Source organism: Perissodus microlepis, chromosome 8, assembly GCF_051167445.1.
Source record: "Perissodus microlepis isolate ML-2025 ecotype Zambia chromosome 8, ASM5116744v1, whole genome shotgun sequence".
In the NCBI taxonomy this organism is placed as follows: domain Eukaryota; kingdom Metazoa; phylum Chordata; class Actinopteri; order Cichliformes; family Cichlidae; genus Perissodus; species Perissodus microlepis.
Window position 1 is genome coordinate 13,918,126 of NC_140468.1, and position 20,418 is coordinate 13,938,543.

The following is a 20,418-nucleotide window of genomic DNA, read 5'->3' on the forward strand; positions in this document are numbered from 1 at the left end:
GATGCTTTCTGTGTAAATAAGAATCTCACCTTAGCTTTCTGTAGGACGTTGCCTTTTGTGGTCATCATGGAGGTGGGTCTGCCTTTAAGAGCAGACGCAGAATTGACCGGGGAAACTGAATCTGTGTTAACGTTGCTGCTGGAGGGTTGGGAAGAAGATGATGGTGACAATAACGATGACGACGACGACAATGATGATGATGACGATACCTGGGGAGAGCCTATCGTTGATGCTTTAGGCTGAGGGTAAAATAGCAGCGAGATGGTTAAGGTTCACATTTCAAGCATCACGCACTGATTTGAAAACAGAAAACATTTAGCAGATGGATTCTGAGGTGTATAGAAAGACAGCCAGCACACTAACCATTGCCGTGTCCTGGAGGCTGCTGTCCAGTGTGGTTCCCAGCGTGAAGGGCCCTGACTCGACTTTCTTCAGACTTTCCTTCACTTCTACCAACTGTAGCTCCACCTCCACCCTGTGCTGCTCTGCCTCTCGGCACGCCTCCTCCTTGTGCTTCAGACGGGCTTCCAATGAGGCCTGCTGCTTGGGATCTGAGGACAACAAACTGCTGTCAGTCCCCATGTGACCAGTGCAAATCTTTGAGTCATACGGACACTGCAGGTGTACCTTGGCAGGTGCTGAGCTCCTCTTTGATTTCCCTCTTCTCTTTCTTGAGGTTTGCCAGACTGATTTTCACCTCCTCCCTCTCTTTCTCCAGGCGATCACGCTCGTCGATGTAACGCCGCATGTCTGCCTCTGTGCGGTTCTTGCCCAGCTTTATCTCAACTGCACCGGGGCATCCTGGTAATTGAGCATTTATAATTTTAGAGGACATAGAGATTTAATAACCGTAAAAACCCCCAAACTTGCCCAGATCTTAAGATGTGCTTTTAACTGTAGAAGATGCAGGCTGTCACTAGAGGGAGCCATGGTTATGTAATAGTACAGAATAGGAAGCAAGTGTCAAGGAAAGTAATAAGAGCTTCACTTGTACTTCTAACATATCCGCTTCATGGTGAAAAGTTGTTGACTATATCTGTAAAAAGGTGAGTGTGGTGATATTAAAATGAAGAGCATGCTTGCTATATCTTTTTTTATATATACAGAACTCAGCAAACCCATTGCCCCATTTGTCCTGACCTATAGTATGTGCCTTGGGCCTTGCAGGTTGTGGGCTGTGAGGACGCGCAGCAGCAGTGTGAGATGTTGGACCCTTGTGGATTTGTCCACCAAAGGAATTGAAGGCCTGTGTGATTCCCAGGCTGGTCTTCTTAGTGGTCTCTTGGCTCTGGGTTGAGGTCTTGACTGGTTGAGTTTGTGGCTGTGATGGAGTGGGAGTCTGGGCTCGTTCTTGTTCTGGTTTGCTGGTAGCAGAGGCTAAGTTTGTCCCATTTAATGCGGGCATTGAATCTGGCTCAGTATTGTTAGTCGACGTCCCCTGCAACCAAATGATGCGCAAATTATTAATGTAGAAAGTAAAAAATATTTTCTAGAGAAAGGTTTGAGGTTGTCAATAAACTCTAATTTCCTACCTCTTTAACTTGAGAAGAGGAGTCCTTCTTGTCATCTGCTGGTATTAGGGAATGTCTCGAAGCTTCTTTAGGGGAAAGTTTTCCTCCAGAGGACGTATGAAGGAAAGAGCGCACAGGGACAAGGTCTAGGTAAATCCTGTTTTCAGAGTCTTGTTCTGTACCCTGTGGGCCCTTGGCATTGTCTCGTGAGCATGTTTCATTGTCTTTCTGGAGATTGTTGCCCTCGCAGTTTGTCTGGCTGTTCTCCTCAGCATCCTGTATGACACGAGAGGAGGAAATTAGGAGATGGCTTGTGGCCAGATGACTGAGTCAATATTAAACTGAAAGTTAAAATCTCAAAACATTGCATCGGGTTTCATGACAGCGTACCTCTGGGTCAGCTATAGAGGCCACATCATCGTACAGATCATCAGAGTTGTGAGAAATAGAAGGTAGGGTGTCTATGTAGGTGTTTGGCTCTGAATACCTCCTCTGCATCAAGCTAGAGAGACACACAATAACAAATAACCTTGTGCAGCGGTAGTCCTCTCCAAAAGCTCAGACTAAAGACTGCTTAAAGCACCGGCATTTAGACAGCTTTATATATTCTTGTATCTGGATGATGTCAAAAAGAGGGGATGTTATTATTTTGGTCATCTGAGGCACTGTTCTGGCTGTGAACACAGCAGCTGCAGTTCAAATATTTTGTTTGTGAGTACTGACCAATCAGAAGAAAGACAGTTTTAAAGCAGTGGCTGTGGCTTGAAAGATAGAGCAAGCCGTCTACCAATCATAAGGTTGGTGGTTTGACCTCTGGCTCCTCTATTCTGCATGTCGTCCTCGGGGAATATAAGTTTCCCTTGATGCATCCATTGAAGCATGAGTGTGTGAAAATGTTAGATTAAAGGTGATTTGGCATAGAATAAAACACATATGTGTGAATGGGTGAATGACTCTTGTAGTAAGAAAGTGCTTTGAGTGCTCAAATAGACTAGAAATGCGGCGTTTAAGCACCGGTCCATTTAAAGCAAAGTTGGACCAAAGATCAATGCGTGATAAATGAGGATTATTTCAAACTGTGAATGACGCAGAACCACTCTACTAAAGTCCAAGAATAAGATATGGAGCTGGAAATCTGCATATTGAGGTGAACAAAAGCGAATAACTTACTATAAGGAAGTCCTCGCAGCATTGACAATAGTGGAGATCCTCTCAGCATTGACATAGTCGTATGTCAGCTCCTCTGGATCTGTTTTGCTTCCCGTCTGTGACAGCAAGAGTCCCAGCCAGTGACCCATATCTGCTGATGTCTTAGCCTGGGAGGGGATGGAAAAGAAAAGGACAAGCATTCACTGCAAACCATGCACTTGCAACATCATGTTTTTAAATTCTCAGAGTTTAATTTGGATGCCATTTTTAATTAATGAAATGATTGCTACAGCACCATTTCCAAGCAGCGGTTCTTTGAACTAAACTTTAAGAAATGAACCGTACAAGCCGAGCTGTTATACTTAACTAGAAAAATATAAGAGGAAAGAGCTGTTTCTCGGATTTAGTATTTTGGATCAAACTGCTTCTTAAGAATTCTCTATTAAATAAGTAAGATTGAGATTGAGGCACGTAAAACAACCTGATATGACACGATGTGTTTACTGCCTTTTATTATTTTGGGAGATTCAAACAGCTTGTCTAAATTAGAAGGTTAACTATTACACATATTACATAATGGTTTGACGTCGCGTATTTATTTGAATTAAAATAGTTTTAATGTTAACCTTATGACAAGAAGGAAAAAAACAGAACACATCCCTGAAAACTAAACACTGAATTCCATTGACCAAACACGCACTGCAGCTGGGTGGTACTGGAAGCTTAATGAAAAAGGGTGTAGCATTAGTCCCCCAAAAGCCCAGTACATCCACACCCTTTACACAAAGACGCACACTCGCATATGTACACATGCACCCACACCCACTCAAGCTCCCAGACCACCCTTGTGTGCGCACATATATTTCATATGCTGTCTGATGTCAGCAGAAAGTGAGTTTCAGATGAGGACATGTTTGTGTTGAGGGTTCCAAGAAGCAGCTGTGCATCTTTTCTCATTTTGCTGACTCAGTATTTGCTTTTTTCCACACATTTAAATCCAGCCAGACATTTGGAGCCCACCGCTTAGAGCTAAGCAGTAAGCCCAAAGTAAGCTCTCATCTGAGGCAAGCATAAGCTGCAGACAGGAAACATGCCGTGTGTACATGCGATATCATGGTCTATTTTCAATAAGCTTTGGTTAAGTAGCGCTTTGAGCTTGCAGCACACCGCTGTTCCACTCCTGACTAACTGAAACTCACGTGGTTGGGTTTCCACCCAGTGCAAACTATTTATTTTGCATGGTAACAAAGCCTCCAGCATTTTCTCACCAATCTAACCCCACTACAAACATTTAAATGTAGAGAACATAAAGCGGTAATCTACCTCTAGAGTTGCCATCTGTGTGCCATCCATGTCAATCCGAAAGGAGTATAGGTGCTCTGGGCTGGGGTCAGGCAAAACATTGCAGCCCTCTAGAGACACAGCAGGTTGGGTTACTTTGTTCTTGCCCTTGTCTTGGTAAAACCACAGCTGTCCATTCTTTATAAGACACCAGCAGGTCCGCCACTGACTGTTCACCAGTACATTGAGGTAGCCTGAAAGAGGATGGAGGAGAAAACATAAATATGAAGTTTCCTTTTTTACTTCTGTTAGAAATTAATACTGTGCAAAGAAAACAAACACTGAAGTCGCAGAAGCTTACACTGCGTGGCTTTAAGGTAATTCCACTTGACTGAAAGAAATATATGCTTGCTTGATGTGATAAACCTCACAATTCATACTGGCTCTTACTTAAACCAGTGCTTACAAATTGCTGTCATATAATCATGTTTGTTGCTGAAAACCAACAGTCTGCCATAGAGGGTGCATATCATTATGGATCAAACTGGATCTGCTTTATTTTGCATATAACACAGGGAAGAAACAGAGACGATGCTTTTTTGTATGTCTTGCATACAATCTAATGTTATCTGGACCAACCAAAATGATATGCAGGTGCTATGCAAGCCCAATCATGAGGTGGGTTGAGTCCTTTTTGACTGACTGATCACACGGTGCTGGAGTGCATGGTGCTATTATTACCACCAGGAGCCCACAGGGGAGTGTCATATCTCCAGTTTTATTTACTTGCTGTACTAGCAAATGTAGGACTTACTTATCTGATGATGCAGTGAGTGTTAATTTGAAAATATTATGCATATTGTGGATGAGTTGGTGTCATGCTAGTTTTCGTTAGTTAAACACCAAGAAAATGAAAGTGGGCGCATCAACAGGTAGCTTTTAGTGAGGACGTTACTTAAAGACACTAAAAAAACTACTTTTCTCTACTTCCTTATTCACGTGTTTTATACTTTGAGTTTTTACATCAGCTGTCCTTCCTGACACAAACACAAAGGGATCTTTGTCTCCTCTTGGAAAACTGGTGATCTTTTGCTTGTCAGGCGAATGTGTAAATTACTACAAGGGGCAAAATCTGTCATGCAATTCAATCACAAGTGTCTGTAATGTCTCCAACTGTAATGTCTTTGTCGTTGTGGTTGCATTCATCTGACATTTATCATGAGATATAAATGGAATTATTGAAAGGGTAATAAATGTTACTACTACGATATATTTACCTTCGACCGGGGATGTCAAGCTCATTTTAGATTACAAGTCTTTTATGACTCACTTTGATCCTAAGAGGGCTGGACCAGTGAAACTCCCCTTTCTGTCAGTGTGCAGAAATTTAACTACACTTTTAATCACTGAGATATCCAAATAAAAGAAAAAAGAAGTGTAATTTCAACAATAGGTCGTAGTTTTTTCTGCTGCTGGAGTAAATGAAAGAAACTGTTCAGCATGACTCTTTGAGTGTAAATTTGAAAAATAAACGGATTAGAGAGTTTCTGTTAATTCACAGAAAATGTCCTTTTTACCTTTTTTACATTTTTATAGTCAATCTTGAAAAAACAGGAACTTTTCTGTTATTTAATTGTAACTGTAATTTCTTACTTAATTACTTTGATGTAGCAGGAATGGCTATGAGGAAGGTCTTTTTTAGCAGGTAAAGCTGCAAAACTTGTTAAAAATACATTTAAAAGCCCAATAATTTATGCCCTCCTTCACATTTTCAAAAAGGCATCCAGTTGGCCAGACTGGAGTCTTTGCTGGGCCGATTCTGGCCCCTGGGCTTTATGTTTGACTCCCTTGCCTTAGACCTTCATTAGACCTCTCATGCCAGTACAAATGTCATCCTGCAATTAAAAGCAGCAAACTTTGAACTTTGAAGTTAAGTAGATTTTTGCGAACCTGAGGTGTCGACACATTTCTCTGGGCTCTCGAGTGCGGAGGGTTTTTTCTTGCCGATGTTCATCAGGTTGCTGAACATTAAACCTGCGCCATATTTTTTCTTCACTGTGGAAAAGAGGAGGAGAAGGACGACAAATTGACAATTTTTTCTTTTTACACCCTCTCCTTGAACATGTGGAGCACAGCAGATAAAAGCTAAAACCCCACAGAGTAGCTTACCATCTTTGCTTTCTGGCGTTTCGGCATGGCTGTCTGTGCTGCTGCCGCTCTCTGAAGCCACAGAGTATCTCTCACTCAGCTCTCCCTGTGGATTCATGGCTATATTTTAGTCATTTTGAAATCTTATCAAAAGTCTCATCAAAAACATGATGTCTGATCACAACAGATCAATGTACCTTAGTACAAATAAGCCTTGGGGAGTCAGACACAGTGTGTTGGGGGTCACAGCTATCAGCTGGCTTGGGACTGATCTCTTGAATAACCTGGAGCAAAAACAAGATGTTCTCATTTTGATATTGCGAACAAATAAATAACCATCCAATGATCTCGAAAGCAAGCTACTGTGAACGTGTTACCTTCAGCCACTGCTCAGCCTGTTCTTTGCTCTGCAAGCCCAGGACAATGGTCTCCCCACCCACTGGAATAATCTTCAGCTTGTGCTCTTTCCTCTTTAACTGCTTCTCTTTGTAAACAACACTGCAGCCCAGCAGACTCACATCCAGCAGAGGTGTCTGCTCCTTGGAGCTTTTATAGCACTGAGAGAGGCAGAATCAACATGCAAGCTTCGTTAAAAATGAATTACTGTCCTTTAATTTTAGCTGCACGCTGACCAAAACAAGCTAAAAGTTAAATAGTAAATGTTGTCAACCAATCAGTGTTTAGAATGATCAGCAGATTTGTGTAGTTACTAGGCAGTCTTCTCAACCATAAACCATTACCTACCTATCTAACAGCAAAGTAAAAATTGGGTAAATTTCTGAATGTGTTTATTGATTTGAATCATATTAGAATAAAATTTTTACAGTAGACATTTTACGAAAGTGAAAACAGCCACTCGTGCGAACTCCATGCTTTAGATAGCCTGTTAAAAAAAGTGTTCATAGGTAATTACCCTCTAGAATGCAAGACGAGCAACTGGGGGAACACTTAAGCAAACATAGCGGGCAGGTATTCATGCATTTGTCTTTTAATACCAAGAAAAATATAAAAATATAACAAGTCAGTTTCAGAGGAAATTGCATATGCGTTGTCACAGATCTATTTCTTGACAGCTGTTCGTTCAGCGCTTGCTATTAAGAATCTCTGGCAGCTGTCAGTTGAACAGTTAAAAAGTAAAGCCTACACACCGGTTTTCTAGCATACAAAATATTACAGGGATTATACACAGCCCTATTATTTTTAATATATGGGCTAATTTGGTTTAGATTTTTTTCTTGTACGTATCACAACACAATCATAACACGCAATATCATAACACAAAACCTCACTGCGGCGTTAACACAGTCGTTTACCCACCAGCAGATGATGGTCTTTGATAACGCAAAGCTGTTTGGCCCACTGGCCAAGCCATTTCTTCCTCCACAGGAAAGCGCAGATGCGAGCATCTTTCATCAGCTCAATAGACGCCTCTGCTGATGGCCACTGGTGCTGAGCTGATGACGACTTCTCTCTGGTCACTTCCTCCTCATCGTAGGACTCATATGAGCTGCTTACCGCCTCTCCATCATCTACAAAGGGCAAGCAAAGCTAAAGATTATGACACTGCATGGGCTACAAGGGATGAAAAATGGCAGGGCGTCGAAAGCAAGGATTAGGAGAAGCAAAATCTGTGCGATGAGAGTGAATGAAAAATAAAGTTAATCTCTGTTTTTTGGACCTTTGTGACTTTCTTGAATGGAGGAGGGTTGAGCAAACACACATTTTCAGTACTGATGGTAAGCAGACAGGAAAATGATGAAACAAAGTTACGATGAAATGGAAAATAATAAACTCAGGAAATTGATAGTATGAGGCTGATTGATGATGAAACTGTTTCCTTACATGCACTGCGCTGATAAAACTGGACAACGAGCACTTTGGGGACATGCTGGCTTCCCAATTTGAATTTTGGATTTATGCAATCGCCTGCATTCATGCCACACAGACAGACAAACAAGTCCTAGCTACCCCTGGTGATAACAGCATAGACCACACTGTCAGAGCTGTACTCTCGTATCCAGGGCCCTGAGCGATGGCCAAAACAGTCCAGATCTATATAATATCAAAGGAAACAGGAGGAAGAAAAGCAACATAGGGGAGATTGGACAGAACATAATGCCTTTGAATAATAATCATAGAAAAGATTACAAAAATAAATAAATCTTGTACATATTCATTATTTCATTCTCTTTGGCCTATTCGCACATGTTTTCTTTTTCAAATGCATTCACGGGCCACTTCATTTTTTCTTCAAAGCTGCCTTAAGTCTTTGTGGCATAGATTCAACAAGGTGCTGGAAACATTCCTCTGAGGTTTTTGTCCATATTGACATGATAACATCACACAGTTGCTGCTGATTTGTCGGCTGTATATCCGTGATTTAAATCTCTTGAGCCCTGGTGACTGAGGACTCCACCTGAGTACAAAGAACTCCTTGTCGTGTTCCAGAAATCAGATTATCTGAGCCTTGTGAGATGGTGTGTTATCCAGTTGGAAGCAGTCATCAGAAGATGGCTACACTGTTGTCATGAAGGGATGGACATGGTCAGCAATAATACTCAGAAGGCTAAGGTGTTTAAATTATGGTCAGTTTGTACTAAGGGGTCCAAAGTGTGGCAAGAAAACATGCCCCACACCATCACCACCAGCCAGAAGGATGGGTCTATGTTAAATTCTGAACCCAGCATCACCATTTCCAGTCTTCTTTTGTCCAATTTTGGCAACAATCAAGTCCGAAGTGTAGCAGTTTTCATTAATATATGACAGGAGTGAGACCCGGTGTGGTCTTCTGCTGCTGTAACCCAAGAGATGCTCTTCTGCATGCCTTGACCATAACAAGTGGATGTTTACTGTTGCCTTCCTATCATCTAAAAACAGTCTCGCTAGTCTCCTCTGATCTTAGTTAAGTATTTTTGCACAGAGAACTCCTGCTTACTGGATATTTTCTCTTTTTTAGATGATTCTCTGTGAACCCTAGAGAAAACTGCGTGGGGAAATCAGCAGTTTCTGGAACAACCATGCCATCACTGATATTCACTTAAACCACCTTTCACCCCCATTCTGACATTCTGCTTGTTGCTTACCTAGGCGATGATTATACAGTATGACTAATAACAAACAACCACAGGCCAAACAGGACAGAATATTCTTTGCAGCTGTGGTAAAAATGTGTTTAGTAACAATTCTGAAGAAAAAGCTTCCAGTACTGGATAAAAAGCTGACATGTCTTACATTCGAACAATTGTTACTTAATTCTTTCCCACAGAGCTGTGAAACGCTGCTATCGCGCAAAACTGGTAACACAGACTGGTTTCTTATAATTGTGGTGCGGGCCTTGAATGAAACCACTTACTCAGTTATTTGTTCCAGCACCTAGGCAACTCTTTTCGCTTTATTTTACAGCTCAAGCTAAAATGTTAAGCTAAGAAAAAGGCACAGCAGGTACATAGTTTAGCTGCATTGAACTGAAACAACAAAAATATATCTAAATGAAAGTGGTCTTAATTTAAAAGAAGTGATTGTAAAATTCAATTTAACAGCGTCAGAATTATGAAAATACACTTAAAAAAAAACAATTTCTGTAAAGAAGGACTCTCAAATACTTTGTGGCACACACTCACACAAACACGAAGAATTGCTTCAAATAGGAAGGCTGCTTTAAAAAAAATACTGATATTCTTTGCAGTAGTATACAGCAAGAGCACTGGGTAACTCTGATGATGAATAAGGTATGAATTCATCACCTGGGGCTGTGCGATAGATGATACATCTAACTTTGAACACAGTTCTTACCATTGACAGTTTCCTCATAGGGTTGAGCCTCCTCATAGTAACTCTCTGAAGCCTCTGCACAGGCTGGAGCTGGTACTGGAGGCAAAGGGAATGGCTCCCGACACACCACACCCTGACAGATGAGAGAAAGATGAGGGAGTCAAAAACGAGAAAAGTACCCAAAAAAGAGAAGTGCGGGATTGTAAATGTCTGTGCTTTTTGTTCATTTAACTTCACCCCTAAACCTACTGTCATTATAGTTTCTAGACCAGTGGTAATTAAGTGCTCTGAACACACGCGCATACACATGCACACACGCACACATTGACATGTGTTATTCCCACAGGCTGAACATGTGGTTAATTCCAGCTGTCACTTCAGGAATAACTAGGGAATTCCTCGTGTAACCAAACCTCTTCTGACCTGGGAGGCAAGACCTGGTAACTACTAGCACGTTTGCCTTTAGGGAAGAGGGAGTGTTTGTGTGAGCAAGGAAGAAGAGAAGGGTGTCGTATATTTGTGTGTGTGGGTATGTGTGTGTGTGTAGGGGTATATATGTGTGTGTGTGTGTGTGTGTGTGTGTGTGTGGCTTTCTTGAAATCACTCAGCAGTCTGGCTTCACTTCTGTCTCCTGTGTGGTAAAGACTGTCTCCCCAACACTTAATGCTTGACTAAAATCAAAACCAAAACAAACACATCTGTCTCCAGTTGTGTTTTTGTTTTTTTGTTTTTTATATTTAGCTTCTTCTTCTTTTTTTTAATGAAGCTCAGGATTTTGCTCGATAGATTAGACAGATGTTGCTTGTGCAGCATGATGGCTCCTGAATATTTACACTGTTACAACTGAGCCTCACTCTCTCTGTATCACTTTTCTTTGGGTAAATTAAGAATAAAGCTTGAATCAAAGCAGGACAAGCGTAGCACTCTACTGGTAGCTACTGGTAATGCTCTGCAGGAGGATGGAAAAGCAAAGTCACAATAAACTTCTTGGTTCTTCTTGGTTCTTGTTAACAATACTTTGTGACTGACACAAAAAATCACACAAAAAAATAAGATTTTAAAGGTTTATTAAATCTAAATACACAAACCAATCAACGACATTGTGTGGTTAGACACATTAGTAGACATATAACAGTTAGAAGTTACACAGTACACTAATCTAGCAGAAGATTCTATTCTATTCTACTCTATTTTTTATGGCCTCCAGGTGCTTTATACTATCAAGTAAAGACCCTAGAATAATAAAGAGAAAACTCTCTGTGAGCAATCACTCTGGCAAGAGTGGAAAGGAAAAACTCCCTTTTAACAGGAAGACATCTCCAGAAGAACCCAGGAGGCTCAGAGTGGCAGCAATGCGCTGCCCCTGGTTGGGGGTGACGTGAGGGAGACAGGATGATAGACACAGTGTGGAGCCAAAGTTATAATAACTGGTTAAATGTAGAGTGGTGCAGAAAGTTTGTCACTGCCATTTGTCAGTCTTATGGGCTGAACTTGCTTCTCTTTTGGCAGTGCATTGGTAGACCATATACAGTCCATCTACCTGCACAGAGCATCTGCTGTCACACGTGTCCGAAGTATGTGGTTCAACCAATCTGTGGTCTTGTGAAACTGAGCTTTGAAAATAAGGAAAAGCGTCCACTGCAGCGCATGTCTATGTTTTCAATACTTTATTTTTGAACTTTAATGTTTTTTCAGACTTCTGCACCCTCGCCCCATTCTGGCCCACTTGTCAACCATTCGGCATTAAGCCTACGCACGGTTGAACAACGTGCCGTTTGGGTTTTTAGAGTAGAACATGGGAACACATTTGCATTGCTTTTGCATTTGTGTTCAAAACGTCTCCCCAGGCTATGTAGGCAAACAGCTATGTAACCAGATGATCTGATATCGTCTGTTCCCAGATCATCATACTAAATGTTGTTCCAGGATCAACATTGCAAGTGACCAATCAGAATGTTGTGACGTCATACCTTTGCGACTTCGGGAAAAACCTCCGTAAAACAAAAAACTGTACTTAAGCTGCGTGAAACCGCCTCTGTCCGCCGATCAACAGACCCTGACCCTAACCCTAACCCTAACCCTTTAATAAACGGTAAGCAGAATTGATATTGTCCTTGCAATATGTACCTTTTATTAAAACTCAGTCTTGTGGGAAAAGCTGTCAACTTTCAAGAATGCAGGTAATTTGAAGACCATATTAATTAATCAGGTGTTTATTTTTCACACTTTGAACAACCTTAAACCTTTGGACTCATGCATGATGTGTGGGGGAAGGACCTTCCAAGAAGGAAGAATTTCATCACTGGAAAACAGCCTCAATACCCTGAAGTTGCGACATAATCCTATGAAGTATCTATGGTGGCAATCAGAAAATGGCAGATATGCAAGTTTGGTCTTGGTGCAATCTGGAAATAAAATGACTTGCCCGCTCAAAAACTTCAGTAGCTGCCAGTGAAGATGCAATCTATGTATTCTTTTTCTTATCTCAGATAAACTGAGAGATACTGGAGTCAGACTTCCACATAAGGGTTATTCTTCTGAGGCAGTGAAGTTAAAGGAAGTTAAATAAATGACATATATCCCATTGCAATTAGGATTATTCACCTGAATATCATCCAGGCCATTCTTAGTATGGTTTGAGCTGAATCATAAAAAGTGTTTTCTTAACTTTGCCAAATGCCCCCCACCACCACCACTGTTTGAATTCTTTCACTTTCACTTCTACTTATTGAAATTAGTATACTTTAAAGCATTCTGCTTATTTTTATTATATTTACTTATTGTACAGCTTTCACATTCTCTGAAAGGTTGCAGTCCTTCAGCTGCTCTGTATAGTAAACAGAATAACTCAATATACCATATGATGAGAGTGTGAATGGTACTTTTAGTTGCCCCAAATCAGCAACGCTTAAAATATACAGAAACAAATGAGAGAGAAAGCAGTGATAAATTGTGTTTAGCGGTCACAAACCTGTGGTGGGTCTTCAGATACCAGAGTGATTTACTGGTTCAGCTTAGAAACAGAACAACAAAAATTAAAAACACAGCCATATTTGTCTGTTTGTGTAAAAATCATTATTTCTGATGTGGGCTGTCAGTGACAGACGAAGCAACTCCCAGTAAACAGGGAATTCCCTGTTAGTGAGCTTTTCCCACCATATCACTTCAGTGAGCTAAGACATTTTCAGTAATCCATAGCAGATGTTATAATAACTGGCGTCATGTCACAGTCCGCGAGCAGTCACAGTGATGAAGACTCACTTGTGTGATTAGCCTGCATGCCTGAACATGGAGGAAAGCAGCCACTAAGCAATGATGTTGGCAGAAATGTTATCACGGCCGTTTAGGGAGGGTAACATCCCTTATACATCATGGAGCTATTTAAGATGCGTCATTATACAAGCATCAGCAAATGTGACTGTCAGCGTGTCATGAGACCTGCTCTCGAAAATGTATAAAGTCTATTTAAACACACAGGTAACTGATGCTGATAATAACTGATGCTGTTACAGGTATATTGGCTCACTTGTGCCCACATATTCTTCTGAACTTTCTTTAATTCGTAAGTGAAACTGTCAGTGTGTGTGTTTGTGTGTGTTTCTAGTTAGGTGATAAGCAGAAAAAACCTACCATGTTTTTCTGATAGCAGGAAATACTGAAGCAAATCGGCAACGGCAGAAGTTGTACTCTTGGTTTAAACACCCTACTATGAGGCAACAGTGATAACCACTGAGATAAGATGTTGGCATTACTAGGGTGTCTATTGACCATTGTTATTTTTAATCACAGGAGTTACATCACTCCTTCTTACTCGTTTATTTCTGGTCGACACATTTTTGTGTAAAATTATTATAACTTAATAATCTAGGTTGTAGAAAATGATGGAGGCAAAACTAAAATTAAGTCATGTAAACCACCATTTATCCTAATTGCCAACAGGGGGCTTCAAAATTTAACTCAACTGTAAAGAAATCAATGAAAATATTTTCGATTTTTCCTGATTTATGATCTAGGTAAATTCTCTCCTCGTGAACTTATCATCTCAATTGCTATTTCCAAGTTAGATTTAATGGAACATTATGTTTATTTTGTATATTAATGTTACATTTACCCCCAGCCAATTACCCAAGTGGCAGAGAGTGTCTGATTTGGTGGTCTCAGGATCATGTCTCTGCTTCTTTTGCAGATGATCAAGCGGTGACCTCAAAAAAAACTTGCTGCTGAGTATGAAACTATAGGAATGAGAATTAGCACTTCCAAATCTGAGGCCATGATCAGAAAAAAGGATAGCGCACAAGCTGATTTTAAGACTCTCTAGGTCTGACTGGAGATGGGCATCGAAAGATGGATTGATGTGGTTTTGGCAGCGATGTGAGTGCTGTACCATTTTTTTGTGATTAAGAGAGTGCTAAGGGAAGCACTGATCTTCCGACCTTCACCTTTGGCCGTGAGCTCTGGGTAGTGCCTGAAAGAACTGAATCATGGATACTAGCGTCAGATATGAGCTTCCTCCGAAGGGTGGCTGTATTCTCCCTTAGAAGAACTTTGTAAATTGAGAGGGATTCAGAGCCTGACCACTACTCCTCCACATCAAAAGGAACCAGATGAAGTGGCTTGGACATATGACTAGGATGCCTCCTAGGTACCTTGTAGGTGAGGTCGTCTGAGCATGTCCTGCTGGGAGGAGGCCCTGTAGCGGATCCACGATACACTCGAGAGATTACATCTCTTGGCTGGTGTGGGGAGTGGAAGGTCTTGGCATAGAGTGTGTGCCCTGAGACTTGAGCCCAGATAAGAAAATTGATGGTGGATGGATGTTATGTTTAGAGTGAACAAACAACAATCGATTACGGGTATGACTATCTTGGTATTGACAAGTTTCTGCCATATGACAATGTGCTGTCAGTGTCCTCAACACTTAGATCCACCCCTCGCTGTTGATGCCCTGATTTAAAGTATTCAAGATGACCATGGCCAAAATGCCAAACTCAATCCAACAGGTGACAACATTGTGGCTATGTCCGTTTTTACATAGAGCTCATGGTTTCATAACCCATATATACTGCAAATAACAAGTCAAGAGAGTTATAGACAAGCCTGGTCTAAGCCTTAATAATAGTTATATACAAAAGCAGTTAACAGGAATTTCCTGAGAAAGTTATTATTCTGTTTCTCACTTTTCTCTCACTGCAAGAGTGTAAACTTCTCCAGAGTTTAAAAAAAGTAGTCAAGAGTTAAGCATCTGCTATTAATTAAAACAAAAAGTCAGGCATTCCAGAGGAACCGCAGTAAGCCACCCCAGACTGCCCACCCACTCTTATCTCTATCTTTTTTCTTTTTCTTTTTACATTTCCTCAACTCCAAAAATACTAAATTGGCTTGTTGTCTGAGCCAAGCCTGAAGAGAAGCATAGTAGGCCATTCCAGGGAGGTGTTGCACTGATGAAAAAGCATCAGGGACATGCCAGGTGTGTGTATCCATTCTCCCAGAAGACTTTGCTATTCTTCTGTCTCTTTAATAGTCACTTTAGCCCCTTCCTTTCACTTCTCTCACGCACAAACACACTTCTTCACCACAGAAACATCGACTAGAAGGGAAGAAATGAGGAGTCGGAGGATAAAAAACAAAGCAAGGAGAGAGGGTGGCGGGGTGTGGAGGGGCTTTGAGTAAAGAGTGGGAAAAGAGAGCCCAAAAAACGAACAGTCAGAGGAACATGGAAAATCCCTGGTTCCCATGCCAAGAATTCGGTGCAGTGAAAACACACACACACACACACACACACACACACACACACACACACACACACACACACACACACACACACACACACACACACACACAGTGTATCTGAAAGCCTGCTGGGAGCTCAATGTAAAAGGTGGTGATAAAAATGATCAGTTTGGTTTCTAGAGAACAGAGTTCAGGAAAAATCCCTGATCTTTTGCCTCTGTTACTTGTGACATAGTAACTTTTTTGATTTAGAAATTATGAAATTAAAAATTTAATGAGTGAAAATAAGAAAGAAAAGAGACTATACGTTATCTACATGGCAGGAGGCAGAATGCAAAGATTTCACATGACACAAACTATTTGTTTTCCTGTTATTTTGCCTTCTTGGGAAAACTTTGACCTTTTCTAAAACCTTGATATTTTTGGTACCAGTCCCTTTTTTGCCAGCTTAATCCTTTTCAAGTTACCTACTTAAAATGTATAGCTGCAAATGGATCTTCATGTGTAATTTAAATAGCCATTTTAAACCAAGCTGGATTTAAAGGGATAACGTAATCATGAATAATTCAGTAAATACTTACTTTATGCTAGCCAGTCTTATTGCGGTTATGATAATGACCAGTTGCCGGCAGCCACATTACCGCTACAGTGCATGTCAACAGTTTTCCTTTCCCTGCCTGACGCTTGCAAGTGGCACAGCTGCTATCTATAGTCCATCTCTATTTTAAGACCATGCAGACAGGACGCAATGGAGCTCACACAAATCTTTATTTACCATGCAGCTCGAGGGAAAAAATGGCTATTCCACACTCGAGTCACACACAAAATAATTACTTGAGAGGCCGTTTTAGGAAGAACAGAGATCCTGGTTTAAGAGACCATGGAAATGCCCGAAGGCCTGGGAATCAACCGGGATATTCATGCCGAGAATGCGACCCTTGATCTGGAGAACAGAGAGTGCCAGGCAGGCTGGCTGAGAGTGAGGGTGGAGGACAGTTGGTTCACTGTGGAGCGGGCTTTTCTCCTTAAGTACAGCGACTATTTCTGTGCTCTTTTTCACTCTGGGATGAAAGAAAGTCAGCAAGATGAGCTCTACCTGAAAGGAGGAGTGCACGCAAGAGGTTTCCTCATTGCCCTTGCAGTCTGCAGGGGAGAGATTCCCACCATCAGTGAACCAGATGAGCTTGTCGAAGCGGTCGAGTGTGCTGCTTTTCTACAGGTTGAACATTTGGTCCAGCATCTTTGCGACATTATAGACTCGGACAACTGCCTTCTGCTTTACCATACAGCCTCCATATTTGGGGTGCACGCACTGTTTCACAATGCTGCACTCTTTCTTTGTGACGCCTTTGATGATCTCAAGGATGAAGCAGAACGTTCAATCCCTGAGGAGCTGCTGCAGTACTCTCAAACTTTGTCCCCTTCTTCTTTTATTGCTATAGGGACTCATTCTCCTTCACTGGAGCTGCTGCAAGACTCCTTCAGGGTCGTTTGCTACCTCGACGAAAAAGAGGGGCAGTGGAAGCATCTGACAGACCTACCAACTGCTTGCAGCACCTCCATGGCTGGAGTAGCAGTGGTTGACAATCGCTTATATATCGTTGGTGGGGTTTTTGGTTACAGTAAGGACACAGTGGACAGTAGCTTCTGCTACAACCCCGATTCAGGACTTTGGACTACTCTCCCAGGTCCCCAGCAACCCAGATATAATTTTACCCTTCTTGGGCACGAGGGTCAGCTCTACGCCATTGGTGGAGAGTCCCAAAAGAATATAATTTCCACAGCAGAGAGGTATGATGTTGTAAAAGGAGAGTGGACATTTATACAGCATGCGCCACGACCCGTAGCATCTGCAGCTTGTGCTGTCGCTAGACGACGGATATTTATTTGCTTCTGGAAGCCACCAGATACCACAGACATCTATGAATATGTACCTGTGAATGATGAGTGGAAGCTTGCTACCACACTGATCAGACCTCAGAGCTATGGCCACTGTATGGTAGCTCACAAGGACAATTTGTATGTGATGCGCAATGGGCCTTGTGACGACTTTCTTCGCTGTCTAATGGATTGTTATAATATCACAACAGGCCAGTGGACAGCTATGCATGGGCATTACATCAACAGCAAGGGAGCTCTGTTCACCGCAATGATCAGGGGGGATTCTGCGTTCACAGTGAAACACATGTTAACTCTTGTGTATACCATCACTGAAAATGGATGGAAGCCCCGTAAGCAGATGAACGGATTTCCAAAGAGTGGTTCACTGTGGACATGTTTACTCAGGCTTCCCAAGACGGGGCCAGTTATACCACGGCTGGATGCAGAAGGCAAGGAAGGAGAAATGCCTCTGTCAGACCTGTCTGAGGCATATCTGGAAGCTATACAGCACTTGTGAAATTATTGTACAACTGAAAAGTAAAGCGTTTTTTGAGTTTTTAAATGACAAAATAACTCCTCGAAAATACTGCTGCTAAATAATTCTGAAGGCTCCAAATGGACAAAAATTTACTTTATTTCAATGCATCCAATTCACATGCACTCTCACACACATGCTGACAAGCACTTGCACTGATTAACAACAGCTGCTACTGCAGTTTATAGTAGGGAGGCCACTGTGCGTGTGTGTAAAGTTCAAAGGCACTGACGGGATGTTCTAAACCTTTTTCCTGAAGTCACACTGGGCCAATTCAGAAGCCACTGGTCTCCTAGTCAACATGAAACACAGTGTAGTTCCCTCTCACACACTCCTGAACAATCACCTCTCCAGTCTTGTAGCCCCATGGGTTGTTAAATACCTGCTTCTGTGGGAGAACACATTTCACGAAGCCTGGGCTTGCAACTCTGATGGTTGAGGGGAATGATTTTGGCTTGCATGACCACAGACGTTATTTGTGTCATTATATTAAAACTGCTGCAGCTGGGTTTCAATATCTGACAACAACCCATTAACTTACAGTACTTTTTACTGTAAGTTACAGTACTGTTTTTAGCACTACGCTTCTTAGTGATAGCAGTGCACATACTGTAACACAAGACCAAAATGCTGTCGGTTACATATCAATTTGGAATTTGTCTTCTGGCTTCTTTGGTAAACAGTAGGATATCTTGATCACCACTGATTTGTTCCATCTACTATATTACTTCAGCCACTGACTTGGGTCAGTGCTATTAACATTCCCACAACCACAGTGACAGAGACCCAAATATTTGTGCTTTTTAAGCCAAATCATTCTGCATCATTCTTCTGTTACTCCAATTATGGAAAGAACTGGTCAACACTTACTGTTCTGGGGGTTGGCAGGTCGGGAAGGTTCTTTTGTGGGACGGGGACACGTTTTGCTGCTTTTCCATTGAGCAGGGCATCTAATCTGTCATCTTGGTAACATAAGCAGAGAGTGGAAGGTCAGTATATACCAGGCATTTTGCATTTAAATTCATTTCCATAGCATACCAGAACATTTCAGGATAAATGAATAGCTGTCATCTTGCAAGTATAAATTCCACATATCCAACTATCTCGGTTAAATATTAATGCAGTGGTATCCCCAACTAACACAATGATATAATCTTCATATCTATATCTATATATATAGATATATATATATATAGCTTTTCAAACCTTGCAATCAACCTGTTCATAACTGGGCTTTGAAAGTGCAAATTTAGGATACTTGTTTGTTCCTGCTGAAAGCCATGTTCTGTTAAGCTAATCCAGAGGTTCCAAAACTGTGAGCTGAGGCAAGTTAAAAATAAACATGCAAGAGTTTGCTGATGCTATCATGTTACCCATTATTTGTGTAAGATTCAAAATATTTCCTTTAATAAAGTTAATTATTGATAAAAATGGTACGATGTAGGGCTTGAGTTAATACTTTGCCTCTGAACGGGCATGCTAGAAAGAGTGTTGGCTATGTTAGCTATGCTAGCATTTAGCATGCAGATACGGAGTGATAACATCATATACAGTATGATAACAAACCTCTACACTGTCTTTAACCAAACTCCCCCAAATGTTAAAATACTAACAGTGGTATGGCCACTTGTGGTGTCAAGCATTAAGTCATCATTTTGTCTTTTTTTTCCTTTGTTTTATCATGCTAACCTAAACCATTTAGGATGATATCAGTAGGTCATTTTGATTCATGCATTTATCTTTTTTCTAATATTGTAAGATCTTTACCTTACCATATAAACCATCTTAAGGCAACTGTTTTTGTGAATTGGGGGTGTATATTTAATATTAATATGAGGCCTAATGAGCGTGACAAAATGGCACAGCAATTTTCTCTTTAAGATTTTCTTCAGTGTCTTATATTTTTTTGGTCTCAAACGTGACCTTAAGAGAACATCCTTAAGCCAACTAGAGTTCATATATGTGTTATAAAAATTCCCTGTCTGTACCTTTGCTCTATACCTTTTTGTATCATTACAAGAATAGAAATACGCTGATATGAACTGCAGTAAAAGCACTGCATTACCACAGGCTGCACGTGTACTATCACGTACACGTAAGATAATTGAACCAGACTGCCTGTCGTTGTATGAGCAATGCTTTACAGTAAAAGAAAAGGTAAATAAATAAATAATGTAGCTCATCCTATTTTAACAAACAAATAAAGTTCACTCCGAGTGTATTTCATCCCCCCCCCTCACATGAGTTTCTGTGGTAGACAGCGTGTGGCTTTGTAAGCATTGCTGCTGAAAATATGTGTTAACTCTAGTGCTCATTCAAACCACATTCTTTATCACTGTCCAAACAAAACAGGTCAGTCTCAGATGTTGAGGTTCTGCGAAGAAACAGACAGGAAATGGTGGGCGAGTGCTG

General features: G+C 41.2%; 2 protein-coding genes across 5 annotated transcripts in view; one reads left to right on the forward strand and one right to left on the reverse strand.

Annotated features, from left to right (window-relative positions):
* afap1l2 (actin filament associated protein 1-like 2) overlaps positions 1–20,418 on the reverse strand; it is a 41,223-nt gene that overhangs the window by 824 nt on the left and 19,981 nt on the right. For 3 of the 4 annotated variants that reach the window (XM_084937688.1, XM_084937686.1, XM_084937687.1), the window contains exons 4-19: positions 18,877–18,968; positions 9,882–9,993; positions 8,058–8,141; positions 7,407–7,618; positions 6,467–6,646; positions 6,287–6,373; positions 6,111–6,195; positions 5,892–5,996; positions 3,984–4,195; positions 2,682–2,827; positions 1,902–2,013; positions 1,533–1,787; positions 1,141–1,438; positions 628–801; positions 364–551; positions 30–239 (exon numbers count right to left, since the gene is read on the reverse strand). In XM_084937688.1, the coding sequence (XP_084793814.1) occupies positions 30–239; positions 364–551; positions 628–801; positions 1,141–1,438; positions 1,533–1,787; positions 1,902–2,013; positions 2,682–2,827; positions 3,984–4,195; positions 5,892–5,996; positions 6,111–6,195; positions 6,287–6,373; positions 6,467–6,646; positions 7,407–7,618; positions 8,058–8,141; positions 9,882–9,993; positions 18,877–18,968 (2,552 nt within the window). The remainder of the gene's footprint in view (positions 1–29; positions 240–363; positions 552–627; positions 802–1,140; positions 1,439–1,532; positions 1,788–1,901; positions 2,014–2,681; positions 2,828–3,983; positions 4,196–5,891; positions 5,997–6,110; positions 6,196–6,286; positions 6,374–6,466; positions 6,647–7,406; positions 7,619–8,057; positions 8,142–9,881; positions 9,994–18,876; positions 18,969–20,418) is intronic. The other variant, XM_084937689.1, reaches the window with a different exon arrangement.
* On the forward strand, positions 16,248–18,882 carry LOC146381598 (kelch repeat and BTB domain-containing protein 13). Its single transcript, XM_084937692.1, has one exon. It carries the CDS (start codon positions 16,471–16,473, stop codon positions 17,986–17,988), a length of 1,518 nt encoding a protein of 505 aa, XP_084793818.1. The 5' UTR covers positions 16,248–16,470; the 3' UTR covers positions 17,989–18,882.